At 40.1% G+C, this 20,908-nt stretch overlaps 1 protein-coding gene across 1 annotated transcript in view; it reads right to left on the reverse strand.

The window, feature by feature from the left end:
• Window positions 1-20,908, reverse strand: part of LOC149281673 (polypeptide N-acetylgalactosaminyltransferase 14-like) — a 98,657-nt gene that overhangs the window by 23,211 nt on the left and 54,538 nt on the right. The window contains exons 4-6 of the mRNA XM_089499104.1: window positions 12,993-13,060; window positions 5,447-5,512; window positions 1,995-2,116 (exon numbers count right to left, since the gene is read on the reverse strand). Of these exons, the coding sequence (XP_089355230.1) occupies window positions 1,995-2,116; window positions 5,447-5,512; window positions 12,993-13,060 (256 nt within the window). The remainder of the gene's footprint in view (window positions 1-1,994; window positions 2,117-5,446; window positions 5,513-12,992; window positions 13,061-20,908) is intronic.

Raw genomic sequence — 20,908 nt, forward strand, 5'->3', positions numbered from 1 at the left:
TTTATACAGTAATATAACCCCCCAGCGCTGTATACAGTAATATAACCCCCCAACACTGTATACAGTAATATAACCCCCCAGCACTGTATACAGTAATATAACCCCCAGCACTGTATACAGTAATATAACCCCCCAGCGCTTTATACAGTAATATAACCCCCCAGCGCTGTATACAGTAATATAACCCCCCAACACTGTATACGGTAATATAACCCCCCAACACTGTATACAGTAATATAACCCCCCAGCACTGTATACAGTAATATAACCCCCAGCACTGTATACAGTAATATAACCCCCCAGCGCTGTATACAGTAATATAACCCCCAGCGCTGTATACAGTAATATAACCCCCCAACACTGTATACGGTAATATAACCCCCCAACACTGTATACAGTAATATAACCCCCCAACACTGTATATGGTAATATAACCCCCCAGCGCTGTATACAGTAATATAACCCAACACTGTATACAGTAATATAACCCCCCAGCACTGTATACAGTAATATAACCCCCCCCAGCGCTGTATACAGTAATATAACCCCCAGCGCTGTATACAGTAATATAACCCCCCAGCGCTGTATACAGTAATATAACCCCCCAGCGCTGTATACAGTAATATAACCCCCCCAGCGCTGTATACAGTAATATAACCCCCAGCGCTGTATACAGTAATATAACCCCCCAGCGCTGTATACAGTAATATAACCCCCCAGCGCTGTATACAGTAATATAACCCCCCAGCAGTGTATACAGTAATATAACCCCCAGCGCTGTATACAGTAATATAACCCCCAGCACTGTATACAGTAATATAACCCCCCAGCACTGTATACAGTAATATAACCCCCCCAGCGCTGTATACAGTAATATAACCCCCAGCACTGTATACAGTAATATAACCCCCCAGCGCTGTATACAGTAATATAACCCCCCAGCGCTGTATACAGTAATATAACCCCCCCAGCGCTGTATACAGTAATATAACCCCCAGCACTGTATACAGTAATATAACCCCCCAGCGCTGTATACAGTAATATAACCCCCCAGCGCTGTATACAGTAATATAACCCCCCAGCACTGTATACAGTAATATAACCCCCCCAGCGCTGTATACAGTAATATAACCCCCAGCACTGTATACAGTAATATAACCCCCCAGCGCTGTATACAGTAATATAACCCCCCAGCGCTGTATACAGTAATATAACCCCCCCAGCGCTGTATACAGTAATATAACCCCCAACACTGTATACGGTAATATAACCCCCCAGCGCTGTATACAGTAATATAACCCCCCCAACACTGTATACGGTAATATAACCCCCCAGTGCTGTATACAGTAATATAACCCCCAGCGCTGTATACAGTAATATAACCCCCAGTGCTGTATACAGTAATATAAACCCGCAACACTGTATACAGTAATATAACCCCCAGCGCTGTATACAGTAATATAACCCCCCAGCGCTGTATACAGTAATATAACCCCCAGCACTGTATACAGTAATATAACCCCTCAGCGCTGTATACAGTAATATAACCCGCAGTAATGTTGGGTCACTGTTGATAAAAACCTGTTTTTATCTAATTTTGGCCCAATAAACCTGGACCTGGAGCCGCCGTTGCTGTCAGTCATGTGATATTTTGGGTGACTTTCCCGGCTCAAACACCACACTGAGCTGATGCTTTATGGCAATGCTAATGAAGTCCGTTCCTTCGTATACTTTCATTAGTCAGAGTGTCCCGTTGGGTGATTAAGACCAAGCCATTCTATTATTTCCCACAGCCAGTATGATAAGGGGTCGGAGGGTTTAGTAAATTGGGGGGTCAGATAACAGAGCGAGAATCATACAAACGGCTGATATGCAGCTGCCCGAAAAACATTATATTACGGGGCGAAAAACAGAACTGTTTTTAAAAAGAAAGCGCAATATTTGGATAATTGTGCATTTAAAGTGTAAAGTACTGTGTACACTCTCTCTCTTACCTCTTTAATCCTCTGCAGAAGAGGCAGCAGCCAGTCCTTATTAACCTCACAATGACTGTCCAAGAAAGTGAGGATGTTGGCCTCGGCGACATCTGCCCCTCTAACGCGAGACCGGATCAAACCTGCTTAATGAACGGTGCAGCAATTAAAATAAAACTAATGAGGTTCAGATGAAATCCAAGGCTTCCTAACGAACTGAGCTCAGACTGTTTGCTGGGTATGAGGGTATCGCAGGGTTCTACAGCCATAAAAGCCCCGATAATGTGTATTTATAAATTAAACGGGATAAATAACGAACGTCATATAAGAGGGTGGTAGCTAAGAGGGACAGCCTCCCAGCAGAAGTGGTAGAGGGTAATACAGCGAGGGGATTTAAACATGCGCGGGATAGACATACGGCTCCTGAATCTAAGACGAGACCAACGACTGATTAAGGTTTGAGTCTTTACAGCAGGAGAAACGCGCGACTAGACGGGGGCCGAATGGGGCCGATCTGCTGGGAAAGAAATAATAATTAAATAAAGCGTATTTAATTTATATTTTCTTCGTCTAAATGTCTAAGTAACATAACTATGAGAAAGTCCTATAAAGCCCTTCGAGATCTTGTTTTTGAAAGAAAAGCTATTTTTTCCCATTAAAATAACTTCAGAAATCCAGCGCAGACGGGGTTAATGTTGTAAATGACTATTGTAGCTGAAAACGGCTGATTTTTAATGGAATCTCTTGATAGGTGTACAGAGGCCCTTTATCACTCCCATCACTCCTGTGTTCCAATGGCCCTTTATCACTCCCATCACTCCTGTGTTCCAATGGCCCTTTATCACTCCCATCACTCCTGTGTTCCAATGGCCCTTTATCACTCCCATCACTCCTGTGTTCCAATGGCTCTTTATCACTCCCATCACTCCTGCGTTCCAATGGCCCTTTATCACTCAGTGTGTATCATCACTGTCCCTTTAAACGCGGGAGATATTCCGTTTAATGTTTGCAGCAGAGATCTCTCCCGCGATGAGTCGAGCGTTGACGCCAAAGCTCATCAGCACCCAGATGATCTGAACTAAAGTCAACAACGCTCTTTTCCTATCTGAAAAATTAATTGCTGTAAGATAATTACCAGAAGTGTGTTGGTTTTTGCAGATCTAGGTGTGGAAAGCTCCAAAAATGTGTAATCAGAATATCTCTGAATTTCTATATCCGGAGACTCACGTGGCGTTCTCGCTAACGAGAGCCGCGCAGCTGAGGCCGTTTACACGACCCAGAGGAAAATGGGACGTCGATGCGGTTATAGGATCGTTAGACAAAAGAATCCATCTGTTAATGCGAAAACGGGAGGCTGGCCGGGGAAGAGCTGGTAATGGGAAGGTAATGACACGGAGGGTATGAATAAAAATGGTGCGTGCAGGAAAACGACGGAACCTAAAAAAGTAAAGACCGTGGAAGCAAAAAAAAATATAAATATATATCTATGAATGCGGGTTCATTTATTCCTCCTCGTTAATGAATCTCTTGATTGCCGTTGCAGATTTGTAAGGCGGGGGGGGGGCAGAGAAGACCGCTATTAACCAGCTGCCAGTCGTTCTTTGGGAACCTAAACCCTATTTATTAGAAACACTCTGTTTTAATTAATTGAGAGGGTGGTAGATAAATGGAACCCCCTTCCAGTAGAAGTGGTAGCGGCTAATACAATAAGGGAATTTAAACATGCATGAGATAGGGATATGGCTCCTGGATCTAAGACGAACCCAATGACTGATTAAGTCTTTACAGCAGGAGAAACGGGCGACTGGATGGGGGCCGAATGGGGCCGATCTGCCAGCAGATTCTATGTCCCTATAGCTATTAAGCCCGACATTAACCCTAATCTGTCCAGCGGGCTAGAATGCTGATGGCATGGTACGGTGCCTACTTATTATTGTTATTATTATTTATTGTTTTATATAGCGCCATCAAATTCCGTAGCGCTGTACAAAGGCCCAGCCTCAAGAGTCAAAATGACACCGGGACATGTATGTTTCTGCATGGATATGTATAGCAGGACGCGCATGAACAGAAGCCCCCGGGTGAGCGAGATGCTATATAGTTCTCAGGAAAATGGCTATAAAAACATAAATCACTGGTCCGGGTGGGGGGGGAATGTGTCCTCCTAATACTGAACTAAAATGTAATTTGACAGCGAATCAAGAATTTATAGATTTAGCGGTCACATTGCGTAGAAAATGAAATACGACTTCATATCCTGCATGCAAAGTCTTTAAAGTGGATGGTTTTGAAAGCTGGGAAATCAGTAATGTCTACAAATTGCTTAATACTAAAAAAGAATAATATAAATTTAATATGATTGAATTCATGATGTATAAACAAATAGCATCTTCGTCTGCTCGCTAAATTATTATTTCAGCGGTTTGTATGAAAATGTAATTTCTGCTGGCTAAATTGTCTTATTCCACGCTAAATAACCCAAAGACAGCTTTGAATTTTTTTTATTTTTTTTTCTCAATATGAATCATCAGCGTGATTTTCCTTTTAACAGCTACACGGGAAACATGTTACAGACGAAAGATCAGTCGTGTTCTGGGTGTGATGTAGTGATATGTGACACTTCCCGGTTATTGTCACCATAGTAAACAGTGACTTCTCAATGGCAATTTTATTATAGTGTAGGATAGTTGCTGAGGCGGGGGGGGGGGGGTGAACAACACAAAAACACAACAAATGTAACCCTTTCAAACACCCAAATCTGTGAGAAAAAAACAAAACAAAACAATGAGGCTTTTGTTTAATATTGTCTGAAAAGGTATTTGCAGGGAATTGGGGTATTTAACCCCCAAAGGAATATTTAATCACCCTATAATGCATGAGTTGGGGGAACATCATTGCCCCCCCCCCTTTTTTTAAAGGGCTAGAGACCCCTGTTTCATAAAAAAAAAATGGTATATTTATTTAATGTAGCTGGTGGGGGTTATTTTACGAGATGCAGGCAAGGACATGCAAGTTCAATATTTAAAGCTGAAGACACTTACATGCCCTTGCAAACAACTCGGGTAAATTTGCACATTGTTTTGCAAGTGTAAGCATGCAACTGTATGAGACTGAAACCAAGTCTGTTCAGTTGAGCTAACCTTTAACTTGAGTGATCCGGTGAATAGACCCAAATACGTATGGGTTGGAGGAGAGTAGACCGAGCATATGATGCAAACATGTAAAAACGTAGATGAATTTAACAAAAAAAAAGTGTGTTACGTTTATTTAATGTAGCGGTTAGGGGTTATTTTGTGAGATGCAGGCAAGAACATGAAAGTTCAAATTAAACTCATACCTTCGTATGCCCTCATCTGTAACTCACAACATTTTAAGCTGCAGGCACTCGCATGCCCTTGCAAACAACTCGCAGATTAGTGAATATGTAAATAGCTATTTTCCATGGCTACTTGTATTTGCACATAAGCCCTTACCTTCCCTTTGGTTATTGCGTAAGCACTTCACTTTAGGTAACTTGCGCAGAAGACGGCAGTCATCAGCTGTCGAAATAAAGAGGCATTAATGAGTAAACACTCATGAGAGTCGCAGCGACATAAGGCTATATTGTATTATTAGGAATATGAAACATTAATGGGTTCCATGAAACCCGGATGCAGTATTTAATAGATGCATAGAACATATCAACAGAGCACCTGTATTCATCAAATATTTATAATTATGAATGCGCAATTAATTATTTTTCAGCAAACTTTAAATGCGGTAAGAAATCTATGGTCGCATTTACTAAGCTCTGGTACGGGAAGAGCTTGATCAACTCATCACTCCAATCACTGTCCTCCAGACTATCAATATTTTGAGGTAGGATTTAAATTTAAAATATACATTGGTTTGGGTGGAGAATGGCAAAAAAACAATAAAATTCAACTTTTCCAACAGAATTTTGTTCTAGAAAATCCAATACCTCAAGCCTTTAAGGCAATCAACAAACAAGACCACAAACATTGAATCTTAAACTGTCCCAGAGATAGTTTCCAGCTGCGCAATTCCTCTGTAAAGCTATTACATCATAGGTTAAGGCAGCAATAAAAAAATAACAGCGCAAAGAAAGAGGAATTGGGTGAGGTTGGAGGGACAACTCCGTGCAAGACCGTCTCACGCGTAAATTTTGTTACAATTACATTTTATGTACGAAAACAAAATCACCCACAATAGAAATTTATATATTTTTTAAAATATTTTTTAATACTTTTATTTTTTGTTTATATATTTTTATTTCCTTTGTATACTTTAATATTTTTTTTCATACATATATATATTTATTATTTTTTTTCTTTTTTTTGAGGGTTACCATGAAGTTTTTTCACTTTACATGTTGTACATCTAATGGAGCAAGGTTTTGGGGTATTACTGTAAGTTATTTTTGTAACATTCGTATCACCCTGAAAGCTAATAAATTCACAAAAGATGATTTACTTGTATCATTCTCAATTGAAAGCGTCGCATAACCACAAGGTTCCTGCATGTTAATTTTAAATACCGTTTGCGCTTCCCCATTAAGTATGTCGCGTATCGCGGACCATTTACAGTATACACCCAGCTGCATGAAAACACTTTTCATGATTGATTACACAATAAGAAAGACTATTATAACTTTCTCATAAATCACGCTCCGTATGTAGAGCGCGGGGACGTATACTTATTTCCCACTGTGCGCTATGTGAGACGACGCGTAGGTGTGGAAGTATGATTAACGGCGTTCGCCATGGCAGAAGAGTGTATTGATGTGAGTGCAAGCTTTGGAGGATAGGGACGCCCGTATTTCATTTAAAGTTTATCAACATGAACTACAAGGAAGGGATTGTCTGAAACTTACTGCGTAGTGTTATGTACACTGGCTTTAATAACAATATCTTTGATATACGGTCAATGTAGATAATCTATGTTGTAACCTATGCGTATCTTTGCTATCCTATTCATAGCCTCAAATAACGAATGTATACTTATGGGAGCCAATGTGCATAATTTAAGTAAAATTCACACATTTTTATTCCTAGTTAAATATAGTATCCCGTTTGTATGCGTTCTAGTTATCTGAGCCCGATCTACTAGACAAACATCCTGATTCCTAATCATACTGCCTGTGGTAAACAATAGAATGTCTCAGTCTTAATCACTCAGCTAGACACTCTGTGTAATAAAGGTCTATGGAGGAACGGACTTTATTAGCATTGCCATAAAGCATTAGCTCAGTGTGGTGTTTGAGCCGGGAAAGTCACCCAAAATATCACATGACTGACAACAATGGCGGCCTCCGGGTTGGCCGGTAACTAGTATTACTCCCCCTGACATAAACTTAACTTCATTCTCTTCATTCATCCAACTAAAGCTACCGGATTCAGCTTTCAAAGTGGGCGCGTTATATTAATAGAGAGGAATAATCATGCACAGAGGTAAGGTGGCAGCTCCTATGTTATATACATAAAGCTGGCTTCAATACTTGCCAGCTCTTTCTGGATATAGATATAGTTAAAACATTAGCTTCGTTAAGCACACTAAACTGTAAAATGGAAGGTTTTGGGGAGAGGCCAGTCTAGTCTGGCAGCTTATTTATCAACATATAGATTAGTAACTCAGTGGCTTCTGCTAGTAATTCGGCCTCTAAGAGGAGAAGGTGTGCACTGGAATAATCATGCAAATCCTGAGCACAGAGGTAAGTTGGCTGGTCCAAAATTGTTCACAAAGGGCTGGACTGAGCTGGTCAAGGTCGGACTGGCCCTTTGTGAACAATTTTGCACTGACACAGTGAGGCAGATGGGCAGCTGGGTCACATAATGCGAGGTTAAAATCGAGGCTGTGTGCATTCTGTGCAAGTCACCTGAATGAAGTAGTGTCCAGTTTTGGTCCCCCCCCCCCCTTCTAAATAAAACAAGAGACAATTCTTTATTTCAAAAACTTTATGAATTGTCAGCTATGGATTTTATTTGTCCGCGGTGCGGACCGCATATAACACAGCGCCGCGACACTCAACCTTTATTAAATGTTTACATCATTGATAACTTTATAACCGTTTATTAGCCAAACATATTTTGGCCCAGTATATAAACATTTTACCGTCAAAATCACAACAACAATGATAACCAATCATAACCATGAAGTCACCTGCTGGTGTGGGCGTGTCCACCTGTATCCCTGCTGGAACTGCCGGCGTCCCCCAGCGCGGCAGTCACATGACCATACGATTCACAGGGGCGCCTGCCCCCGGAGTGTCCTGCACTTACACCTCTGTGCACCACAAGTAACCGCACCTAGATGGTTAACTCCTGCACCGCACAAGCTTAAAAACCTGAGCCCCCGGCTAATGCAAAAATCAGGGAGGGATGGGCAGGAAAATATTTTTTTAAAATGCTGACCCTATAGCATAAACCCCCCCTTTATATATCCCCTCAGGGAGGGCAATTACCCCCTCCCTTCTGGTCTTGCACGTGCCTCAAAGGCTTAACACCTTAGGTGCTAAAATTTTGCCTAGTCATGCCTTAACACTAGGCTTTCAACGGGGTACCTCGTCCGGCACTTCATTCATGGGGCCCCTCCGTCCAATTCTTTCCCTACGGGGCTGTTCTAGAAAGTAAGCTGCCGGTAAGGTGGGGAATGCGAGAGTGTGGGAACAAGCGAGTGAATGAATGTATGTATGTATGTTAGAATAGGAATGTATGTATAAGTGTTTGTGTTAACATGAATGTGTATGTGTAAGTGTATATAGTAACATAGTAACATAGTTCATAAGGTTGAAAAAAGACCAAAGTCCATCAAGTTCAACCTATATACATATTGTGTCCCTACTGTGTTGATCCAGAGGAAGGCAAAAAACCCTTATGAAGCAGATGCCAATTGCCCCATACCAGGGGGAAAATTCCTTCCCGACTCCAAATATGGCAATCAGAATAAATCCCTGGATCAACGTTCTGTCCCTATTAATCTAATATCCATAACTTGTAATATTATTGCTTTCAAGAAACACGTCCAGGCTCCTTTTGAACTCTTTTATTGAGTTTACCATCACCACTTCCTCTGGCAGAGAGTTCCATAATCTCACCGCTCTTACTGTAAAGAACCCCCGTCTGTGCTGGTGTAGAAACCTTCTTTCCTCCAGCCGTAGAGGATGTCCCCTTGTTATAGATACAGTCCTGGGTATAAATAGGTATATGAGCATGAATGTTTATGTGTAAGTGTTTGTGTGTGAGCATGAATGTGTATATGTAAGTTGTATGAGAAGGAGTGTGTGTTAACATAAGTGCATAAGTTTGTGTAAGTGTGTGTACATAGGTGTGCTAGTGTGTGTGCGAGGGGGCAGACTGGGCCATTTGACCCCAGGCCACAAGGTGCCGTTCCTGCCAAAGTATGAGCAATTATTATTAGGCTAAACCTTGCCAAGACCCCAACAGTTCCTATGCAAAGTTTAACATGGCTTAAAAAAACAGTTCTTATAGCCGATTCACAGGACATATCTAGGCATGAAGGCCACAGTCGCCCCCTAGTGCTCTAAAAAAATAAGGGTAAATGAGAAAGTAGGTGGAGCTTGTTAATGATTGCCATGCGAGGATGGGTGGGACTAACTTTAAGCCCCTCCTCTGCTCTCGGAGTGCCTTTAAAGTATGATTTAAGTACATGCCTAATATGCCTTATGAGAAAAGACAAGTGACAAAATAGATCTTTAATCATTTAAAATACTATCTAAAAGACCGGTCATCGGAATTATCCAGTTCCGCGAGCACCTGATTATTAATTGTTTGGCAGAAAAATTACGCATGAGGTCTACAATCAGCGTGGGACAAACGACCATGACATTCAGCGGGACGATAACGGAATGCACGTGTTCCATCAAGAAAAGGAATTTCATTCCGGATAAACACAGCACCGGCACAATATATGTCAGGAGAATATTAATCACATCAAATATATTTACTGTCAGAGTCTATTTAAATACGAAGCCCCCTATTGTCCTAAACTAACACTGACGGGAATCATGTCTGTGGGTTCTTATACAAGAAAAAAAAGGCAACAATTAACAATTCGCAGAAGTTAATCTACCTATCAGAGCTGTCACACAAACCCTGAGGCCCAGACTGACTAAGCAGCGCTCTTGAGGGAAACGCGTAACGTTAAATTGGTTTTAAATCAGATTCTCGAGTACTGCAGCCTTGCAATGGGGGATGAGGAGGAACCAAAAAAAAAATGCCTTTACACAAAAACATTTGTTTCCTCGTTTTCTTTTTTTGTCATTAAAAACATGTTTTAAAAAAGGGACAGTCTGGTGTCATACTGTGCATCACTAATGAAGAATAGCTAAAAAAAGTACGTTGTCAGTACGTAATATACGTTCTGTAGGAAAAAATAAAAATGAGATAATCTTTAGGAGAAGTTGCAGCTCCATACCTGCAGAGCAACGCCGCTTCTGTTTTTGTGCCACTGATTTTTTTTTTTTTGCTTTAAGCAACCAATCAGTGGCAGGTAACTGCTGCTACGGAAACCAATGGGATTGTTTTCTCCGCATGTGGCCAAGGATCTCCCCAAAACCCTTGCCTAGCCAGCGCTTAAATTATTGTTAACTTCATAGATTTCTATGCAACTCATTTTAAAAAAAATGTACAATAATTTAATAAAAAAAAGTTAAATTGTATTAGGAAAAAAAAAATCTATATATATATATAAAAAAACGTTTTCTAGAGGCCGAACACTTCTTTCATTCTTTTATCAGCGATAGATGAGTTACCTCCATATCATTTAATCTGATTAAGGCAATAATTACAGAGTGTTCAGTAATTTATCCATGGCAGTAAAAGAATTATCACAAAAAAAAACAAACCCCACCGCAGCAAGTTCTGGTTAAGAAAAAAGAAGATATCTACTTATTATTACTATTATTTATTAATGCATTTCAAAAGTCTACAACTCTGTATATAAAAAGATTGATGTAAAAAAAGTTACAATTAAAGTTAATTAAATTCCATTTTTTTTTTTTACTGGGAATTCATTTTTAAAAAAAGACTATTATTAAGAGTCTTAGCAGTAACGATAATTTGAAATCAGCGGAAACCTTTCTATATAAACCACCCCGCAGTTAATTCTGCCACGGTGCTTTATTATATTTTTTTTCTTAAAAAAATGGAAAAAATAGAACCCTGAAATTAATGTGACGCTCAACTTTTTTTTTATTCTATTTTTTTTTTTTTAACAATGAAATAGAGAGGAAATAAAAACCCTCTTATTTAACCCGAGCACAAAGACATTGACAGAATACTTCATTGTCGTTCACGAATTTCATATGCGGAATTAAGGGGTTTGCAATGAGTCCTTTGAACGTTATTAGCTTCATATATTTCTAACGGGCGTATTTTCAAAGGAACATCTATTCCCGACGAGTCACGGCATCTTTCAATCTTTTTGCCGTTTCCAAGTAGTTAATGGTTCTAATTATTTTCCACCAGAAGTGGCTTTTTCTTATTTGACTCTGTTAAGTGTAATTCATCACTTCCTTTGAGTTTATTTAGTTACCAGCTTTTACACAGAAAAAAAGGAAAATTAGACTGCCAATAACATCTCAAACCGCTTGAATTAAAATAAAAAATAAAAAAATGTAATTATATTTTGTTAAAGAGGGCTCTGTGCTAACTTGTATCACCCAAGGTATCTTCAGATATTTATAAAGCCATAGGTTTTGCCTAATGGATCTCAAATACAATTAAAAGTTGTCAGCAGATATTTCTCTTGCCGTTCACTCAAGGCCCAGGAACCCTTGGGCCACCATAATGGTTCAAAATGGCTACCTTTGCCATACAGAACTCCATGTGGAAATCATTCCTCTTAGAGGGAGCCTGGTAAAATATGTGGGCAATTACATTACTTTATCTCTGTCCAACCAAGCTAGACATTCTCTTGCGCAATGTACAAGACCTTAGTGGCATGGGACGTAAATGAGAAGGGAACCAAAGCCCACCACCTATGATCTCAGACCCTTTACCGTCACATGAGTGTTAAATGTTTTGTCTCTAAGTGGGGGTCCTGTGTTGAGTCTGGACCGTTTACTATTTGAGAAGAGGTTCCATCCAAGTAGGTTCCAAGGAAATGGATATAAACCATGTGCCTTAAATGACCTGGTCAACCTAGTAGATCGCCCATTGACCTCTATAAGTAAGCATGTTTTTATGTCAGCTCAGGTGAAACTTGGTGACAACCTTAACAAAAGCAAACCAGTATAATACCAGTTCAGCCAAAACTGGTAACTCTTCACATTTTTGTATATTATCATGTGTGCCATTACCTTCATCGACTTATCAGGCCAATTCTACCCCGGCCAAGACCTGGAATTTAACTAGTGTGTTTTGTTTTGGTCATAGGCCAAATAAAAACATAGCATTTTAAATCAACAAGAATGAGCCTTTTTACGTTTTAAATTAATTGTAGCCAGGCTTTAGACAGTGATGAGTCTTTAAACTAAATAATTTTGGCTTTGGTGGACATAGTTATGAAAATCTGAAGAGATCAAATAGAAAACTGTAGTGGAAACTCATCGAGTGGTCCATTAGTCCGATTGGTTGCTATGGTGACAAGACCACAATTTATCAGTCTATTATTTATATTAGGTTATATATTAACAGCAAGTCCCTTCTCACCGAAAATAAGATTTCAATAATTAGATATAAAATTATTTTTGTTGGCATTGTCGGTCTTAGCAGAACCTGCTTTTTTCTTTAATCCAAGATATTTTCATATAACTGTTTGATCCAATTTTATTTCTCTGAATAAATAATTCAATTATATTAGGTAAAAGAACTACAAAATATTTTAAAAAAATATCAAAAATAAATTATAAAAAGTGTATAAATGTATAATGATGTATAAATGTGATGTACTGTGTGTATATATATATATATATATATATATATATATATATACACACACTCACATATAACTATATTTATACATTTAGCTATGATATAAATTAAAGATCTCATGACTTACAATTTTCACTGTAGTCGTCCACTAATATAATTTCATGGATAAGGTGCATAGGTGTTCGGTTTAACACACTGCGGAGAAAACAAGATTGTATTAGTATTTGGCAAAAAATATAAACTGGTCAAGATATATTAATATTATAAAAAAAAAAAAATACAGAAAAAAATATACTCAGCCAAGAAGAAGGGTAAGAAGTAACACATCCAATCAAAACACAACAATCTTACATGTAGTCAATGAAGGACAACCGAAAACTTTATTACATGGAAAGTCCTACGCTGGAATATGGGTGAAAGTTTCTTCATCTAGTCCCTGACCAATGTCTCAAGAGTCGGACTAGTGGCCGATGGCAAGTAGACAATGCCAAACCAGGCCCATCATGGGCAGCTTGGATGGAAAGGGGTCTAATTTAACCTTGTTTAATACCCCAGTACCCGCAGAACAGGGAGAAACACTGCCCAACGTGGTATTTAAGTATCAATAGAAGACTAACTCGCTTTCTGGAGTGATAATTACTCTTTGTAGAAATTCCTAAGGCAAGACAATGTCTCTAATTCTCCACCAACTCAAAAAGCTAAAAATGATGTTTGTGTAAAATTAAAATAAGATTCTGTCTCACCTTCCTTCCTAAAAAAAATACTTTTGCCACAAAAAAAAATAAAGAGGATGTTTTTTCATGAAATCTTTTTTGATTTTCTGTTTAAGACTTAGACATCTCTGAAGTGTCCCGAGATGCCCTCTCTATGAACAGATTTAAATACAACTTTTAATGAGTTACACACTCAATAAAATCATTCGGTTTAAAAAACACTTGTGTATTAGATGATTAAGGTGTAATTTCACATATGGGATTTATGCCTCTCTATACTCGGTGTTTCGGAAGAAAGGATAACACAATGCAGGGTATAAAATATAGTTAACGAGGTCACAATGGATGTCCTTATCTCCGGTACAAACAATCGTTACGCTTTAGGGTTAATAAGGACCATTTTACCAAAACGTTTCAAATTTACAACCAATTCATACAATTTTTGAAAGCCAATGTCTGCTGTTTTTAAACACATTATTGGCTGTAGAACCCTGTGATACCCCCATACTCAGCAAACATTCTGAGCTCCTATAGAATGAGCTTTCATTTTTAACCCCTTCAACCTAATGGATATCGCTAATTTGCGAGTTATCTGCTAATATAGGGATCTGTGCCCTCTAAAAGGGAATTTTCTTTCATTTGTAAGCCCTTATCCCAATAGTAGGGGACAGGAGTGTAAAGATACCCCCCTAAGAGGGAGGGTGGGGGGAGAGAGAGGCAAATCATTGTCCCCCCCTGGCTAATAAGAGGTAATGGGGATCGTCCCTTCTTTTTTATTATTTATTGCTTTTTTCCTTTATTATTTATTGATTTATTTACTGTAGCAGGGGGTTTACTTTGTTACAGGTAAGAACATGCAAGTTTAAATGGAACTCACATGTCTTCACCTGAAACTCACAAAACTTAAAGTCACAGCCACTCGCAAACAACTTGCAGATTAGGAAATCTTTTGGAAGTGTTAGCATGCGAGTGTATGTGACTGTAACTCGACTAACCGGTCGACCTATTAGTGAATAGACCCATTAGATTATGACCTCATGTTCTCCTCCTTTGAAATTAGTCTCCCTCCCGTACGTACATTGTTACTATCTGCGTTACTTGACTTAATCATTGGGACCCCGATTGTATACATTGTTGGCAAACATTTGGTTTGTAATATTCCAACACAATACATCATATGGATGCACATCTTTCCCTGTTCTTAAAGAATAACGAGAGGCCCAAAGAAATGATCCGACCATCTGCCGCCCCGCAGAAAACACATGACTTGTATCACTCATGGGTCCCGCAAGATGTTACAATACAGGCTGGGCATGTGTTATTCAACGGGAATATTCCTCTGCGTTCTCCATACGGCTAAAGGCAATTGTAACTAGTCCAAGACCCAAGAGGGATTTATTGCTGAATGCTTTAACAGAAACATATGTGAGATGATGCAATTTTTTACATCAGAGAAGGATTACTGATTTAATATTTGGTTTTAATTAGTCTTTGCCTGCAGATGAGACCTATTCGGCCCATTTGGTCTCAAACCTTAATCAATCTTTGGTCTTATCTTAGATTCCTATGCATGTTTTATTCCCTCACTGTATTAGCCTTTATCCCTTCTGCTGGGAGACTGTTCCACGTATCTACCACCCTTTCAGTAAAGTTTTAAAACTTCCCCCCATTCCATCTAAGCCTCTGACCCTCTAGTTTTAGATTACCTAGTGTAACATTTCTACTCTTTGGAAATAAACTTCTCTCCTGTGCTTTGTTAAATCTCTTTATGTATTTAAATGTCTCTCTCCCATCCCCCCTCTCTCTTCTCTCTCCCAAGCCGGACATATTGAGATCCTTTAGTCTTTCCTGTTAATTTATTTCTGCAAACCCTTTACCATTGTATAGAACTCCTAGTGCTTGATAGGCCCTTCTGTCAAATTAGTGAGGGTTAAATTTGGGGTTAAAGGACATTGAAAGTATTCAGTATTACATTAGTCCTGTTGCCCTTCATTATCCGGCAATGATATGTTTGATCCTTAATCCCTTTCTGTCCTCATGCCAGAAATGACATTTACTACAGCTATAAAAAAACAAACATTAAAATGCGAATTTTAACACAGTAATGATGTCGTGTGTCCAACACATTAACGGTAGTAGGAAAAATGCACAAAGTATGAAGGTTGAGACAAAAAAATGCTACAATGTTACTAAGGATATGGCATTTCTGCTGCCATAAAGACTAAAACCTTAATCAGTCGTTGGTCTCGTCTTAGATTCAGGAGCCGTATGTCTATCCCATGCATGTTTAATACCCTCAATGTATTACCCTCTACCACTTCTGCTGGGAGACTGTTCCACTTATGTAGCACCCTCCTGTAAAGTAAACCTTCCTTACATTACACTCTGCTGCTCATTGGCTGTAGTGACAAACGGTTATCTTTACAACAGAGGGAAGTTTCTGGTTCCCCAGTGCCTCTCTCCAATATCTAAACATCCCTGGTATCCCCTTCCTCCTCTTTGGTATATCTCTAGCAATACCCCCAGGTTATCAGTTCACAGACTGATAGTAAGCTCAGAGGGTTCTAAATCTCTGTCAAATGGCTTATTGAATGTCATTATTTAGTCTCAGCTACTCAAAGCCATAAAGTAAGGTGAAAGTGCTGTGCGGTCTTGGAGCAGTTATAAAAAAACCCAAACATACATAATAGGAACTTTTTAGGTTGACTTTTAGAAACTATTTGATGCTGCAACATTCTGATGAATCCTTAGAATTTTAAAGGATTGAAGAAGTTAAAGAGACAGTGAGTTATAGGCAGCTCGTGGGGATATGTAGGACACAAGCTGTGTAGTTAATGACCAGGAGAGCGTTTTAGTGAGTTAGTGATCCTCGGGTAGGAAACCCCGCTGCAAGTCAGACTCAGGCTGGATTACGTCTCGGTTAAGGAGACATTGTGGCAATTATAGTAATACTTACAATAAGAGTGCTCAGGGATAGCACTCAATAGCGGTATTATCTTAAGTGTAGTACTTGTTTGCTTACTTTTATTATATATTAATAAATTATAATTAATCTAATTCTATTATGGAACTGCACAATTGCCTTTTCTTTTTTTTTTCCTTCACCTACCCAAAAACTCTCCAAGTTGGACCACAGACTCTCTAGACAAATAGCTTCTTCAGGTATGCTCCTCAGGATGCCTCCCTTTTCTCTACGAAGTCCAGGTCTTCGTTGAAATCCATGGAAAATGAGCTCAAAGTCTCTGGGGCAAGAAAGTTCCTCTCCTACCGCTCAGTTTGCGATGGACTCTTTTGAGGAACGCACACAACGGGTGGCAATGAAGAAGCCGGGAACCCGATGCATTGTCTTAAGGGCCATTTGCTGTCTCCCAGGAACCGCCTGATCCTTGGTAGGGAACAGGTAACTCTCCGAGACCAACGCAGGATGATCTTCAACTTGCTCAAAAGCTCCTCCATCATTGGCAGTCTGGAGCACCACAAGATGATGAGTGGGGGCCGCTCCTTGGCAGATCATTCAGTCTTGAAGTTATTGGACCATAGCAGATGATGATTTTGCCCTCCGGAGAAGATACCCCTGCTCGTAGCCATTGCTGCAGCACATCCCTCAGAAATATTTTATTGTATAGGAGCGTAAAAATAAATGCTACACATGTATGGGGTTTCTTTCTCTGCAAACAAATGTTTAAACAACGGTAAGCCCTGATTCATGGGGCCGAGTACATCATTTTACATCGTACGTAATTGGTTTGATTATTTGCCTTGAAATTGTAACAAGCAGCTACAATGTAAATACTATTACGTTACATTAATCGAATCGTCGAAAATATATGACACAAATGGGACAGATAACTCCAAATTGAATTTGCTTCTATTGCGGAAGCACAGCAGCGAAAGGTACCTGCTTTATAACCTTAAGTGGATCATAAAGGTGTGTTCGGGAGACTCCAAACCAACAGTCAAGCCTTTTATTATTGTTTTAATTTTTAATATAAAAAATCTATGTGCCTCCCAGCCTTTCTGTGCCTTCCGGCCACAATATAAATATTGCTTCATCTATAGATGAGTTCAACGTCAACTATGACTGTATCCCCTTAACCTTTGATAGACATCTCTAGGTGGGGGGGGGGCAGCATACTTGTTTGGATATCAGGAGCACATAGTTGTTTAGCTCGTGTCTGAATTATGAGGGTCTACAAAGAATAAATCTTGACTTTTTGATCGACCCTATTTTTGGTGTTATTTCCTTTCTTTCAAACGATTTAGAATATGAAAATAGGTTTTAGTGTCTGTGACAAAAAATGGGTTTTAGTGTCTGTGACGAGTTTATTGTTGTTTTTACCTATATTGGATTACAATAAAAGAGATACATTATTATATCACGCTGCCAACATGGATTTGTTGTGTTCCATCTGGAGCTGCCGACCTTCATTTGCATATACCAGTGAATTCCAGGGCATATGAGGTGTTGGTCCTGTTTGGTCTGGGCACCCTTTGAGGGATTTTGGAGGTAAAAGATGTTTGGATAACCTATGGACTGAGCCTGCAGATCTGTTTGTATAAAATGAACAAATCGACCTGGAGACCCGGGGAAGTAGAGCTTCACCAGGAGACTCCGGGTCAAACTCAGAGTTCCCAGATACGATGATGACTGCGCATACATTATACTCTAAATACAATAGTTCACTCTTATTGAAATGTAACATACTTTTTAGTGCTGTGTCATAGGATGACACCTTTGCCGCAAGTCAGTTTGTACAATTTCTGTAAGAGCTTTTATTGTTATTATTAGTATAATAATATCTGGAAGGCTGATGGATGGGTCTGGGTTTGGCGGATGCCGTGAGAATGCTTCCCACAGGAGTGCAACGACTGTAAAGTTTGTTGGAGGAGGGATACTGGTCTGGGGCTGTTTTTCATGGGTTTGGGCTCCTTAGTTCTAGTGAAGGGTAATGTTAATACTACTCCATACCAAGACAATTTAGACAATGGTGTCCGTCCAACAATGTGGCACCGGTTTGGGGAAGGCCTTTACCTGTTCCAGCATGACTGTGTCCCAGCGCAAAAAGCTAGGTCCATAAAGACAAGTTTGGATGAGTTTGGTGTGGGGGAACTCGAGCTGCATAGAGCCCTGACCTCAACCCCACTTTTGGGATGAATTGGAAGGCTATTGCTAGCCAAGCCTTGACATCAGTGCCTGACCTCACAAACGCCCAGACAGACTCCAAAATCTTATGGAAATCCTTCCCAGAAGAGCGGATGCTGTAATAGCTGCAACGAGGAGGAAAACTCCATGTTATTGCCCATGGTTTTGGACTGGAATGTCCAACAAGCTCATATAGATGTGATGGCCAGTTGTCCACGTGCTTTTGGTCATATTGTCTTGAGGTGTTCTTTTAGGTTGTTCTTCATTCTGCATTATGTGACATTATAGCCAGAGTCATGATCAATCCATCTAGCACGCAAGGGTTAACAATTTAGACTCCTTAGTAAAGGTTCCTACAGACTTATCTGGTAGGAGAAGCTGTCAAACAAATTGAAATAGAAACTGATGTTTAGGGGGAAAATAAGAGATGAGATATAGAGAGTGCCTTTTCTGCTTGGAATTTTGACGGATAATTTGCCGTCCTACATATCTCTTTGTGATTTATTGGATTTCAAAATGTCATATTAACATTTTCAAACAGATGCAGCTTATGCTAATATCCTGTCTTAATAACAAACCAATCCCCAAAATAAATCTCCAAAAATCCCTCCCTGGGAACACTGAAAATTAAGAAGTGTCACTTTTCTTCTCTGGATTCATTAATTCACATCTTTTATCATATAAATAACATTATACTGTCCGTCATTGTAAAGGACTAATGTCTAACGCCTTTCTCTTTTTTTTTTTTTATATCCAAAGAGTAGGTTTGCCCCGAAGCATCAGGGTATTTAGTATTTACCCCAATCTTAAAGTCTCTGGGTAGATCCTCGGGGGGGCACAATCTGACACCCTTATATTCTGCTCTAATTAAATGATACCTGAGCTTCCCAGCTGGTGCTTTTCTTTCTGCGTTATCACAGATCTAATTTATCCTTGAATACAGGTGACTTTGCTTGAAATATCTTTCTTTGAATCTGCGGGGATCCTGGGCCAGCTGCGGAGATCTGTTGCAGCGCAGACCTCCATTACATCTCCCACATGGCCACCATGTGATGCTCTAAGGGTAAGATGAGCGGGTGGACACATCTCTGACCCCACCCAATTCTAGTACCTTCCCCCACCTCTTGCCACACCCCCAACACAGGGGGTCCCGATTAGGACACCTGAAATGCTGGTTCCAATGTCTCAACGCTCTGAGGGTAAGGTGGACCAGTGGCCACGCCTCAGGCTCCACCTACTTATGATACAACCACACCCCTCTCTTGTCACACCTCCAACACAGGTATCCCGATTAGACACCTGAAATACTGGAAGGGGGTATAGGAGAGTGGGGGATTTACAATGGGGGAGTAAGGCGCCCCAGGTGTGCAAATTTTAAATTTTTTACCCCAAAAATATATGTACCGGAGAGAGAGAGAGAGGTCCGCAGGGATGTTTCATTCCAGGAAGAGAATCAAGTATCATTGGCGAGAAATTGAATTGGCTTTAAATTCCCCTTTCATGTGGTCATGCAATATTTCCGCTTAGCGTCTGTATTATTATGTACGATCTTAATTAGTTCCCTTTTGATTCGTTTGCCCTTTTTTTCTCTGAGTTATTCTTCTGTTGTTGGAAATTTTTGGATACTCTTTTGGCCTTAGGAAATTAAACGCAACGGAGCGTCGGAGCGATACTTCCCTCTAATGTAAAAAAAGAAAAAGCAAATCTCGTCGACATAAATCCCATTATGTCCAGTACAAGGCGTCTAATGAGCTTGTTTGCTGGCTGCGTCCCAGAGAAACCTTGAGTTCTTTCAGAATGCGAAAGGTTACCGGCGGCGAGGTGAGTGGCGTACCAGACATTCTAATAAGATTGCGATTAACCGTCTGAAGGCCGCGGGGACTACGAGCGCAATACACAACATGCAGCGAGGAAAGGATTTGACATTTTCCCTGGTCGGCCGAGGCGTGTCGCGGCAGACCCGATGGTGGATAACAAGGAGACGATCGCACTATTGGAGACAATCAATCGCTTGGAGCGCCTCTACTCATTGGGCTAGTTAAGGAGGATCACTGATATCTCCAACCGGCCCATTAATATGTCGGCACAGTCTTCCATAGCCTCCTGCCACCCAGTGCCCCATGTTCTAAAGGGGCAGCTGGTGGGGGTGCCTTGAGTTAAGCCTTGACCAGCGCTTACCATTACAAG

The sequence above is a fragment of the Sceloporus occidentalis genome, unplaced genomic scaffold (genome assembly GCF_023333645.1).
Source record: "Sceloporus occidentalis isolate IW3139 unplaced genomic scaffold, rSceOcc1.0.p SCAF_129, whole genome shotgun sequence".
Taxonomy (NCBI): domain Eukaryota; kingdom Metazoa; phylum Chordata; class Lepidosauria; order Squamata; family Phrynosomatidae; genus Sceloporus; species Sceloporus occidentalis.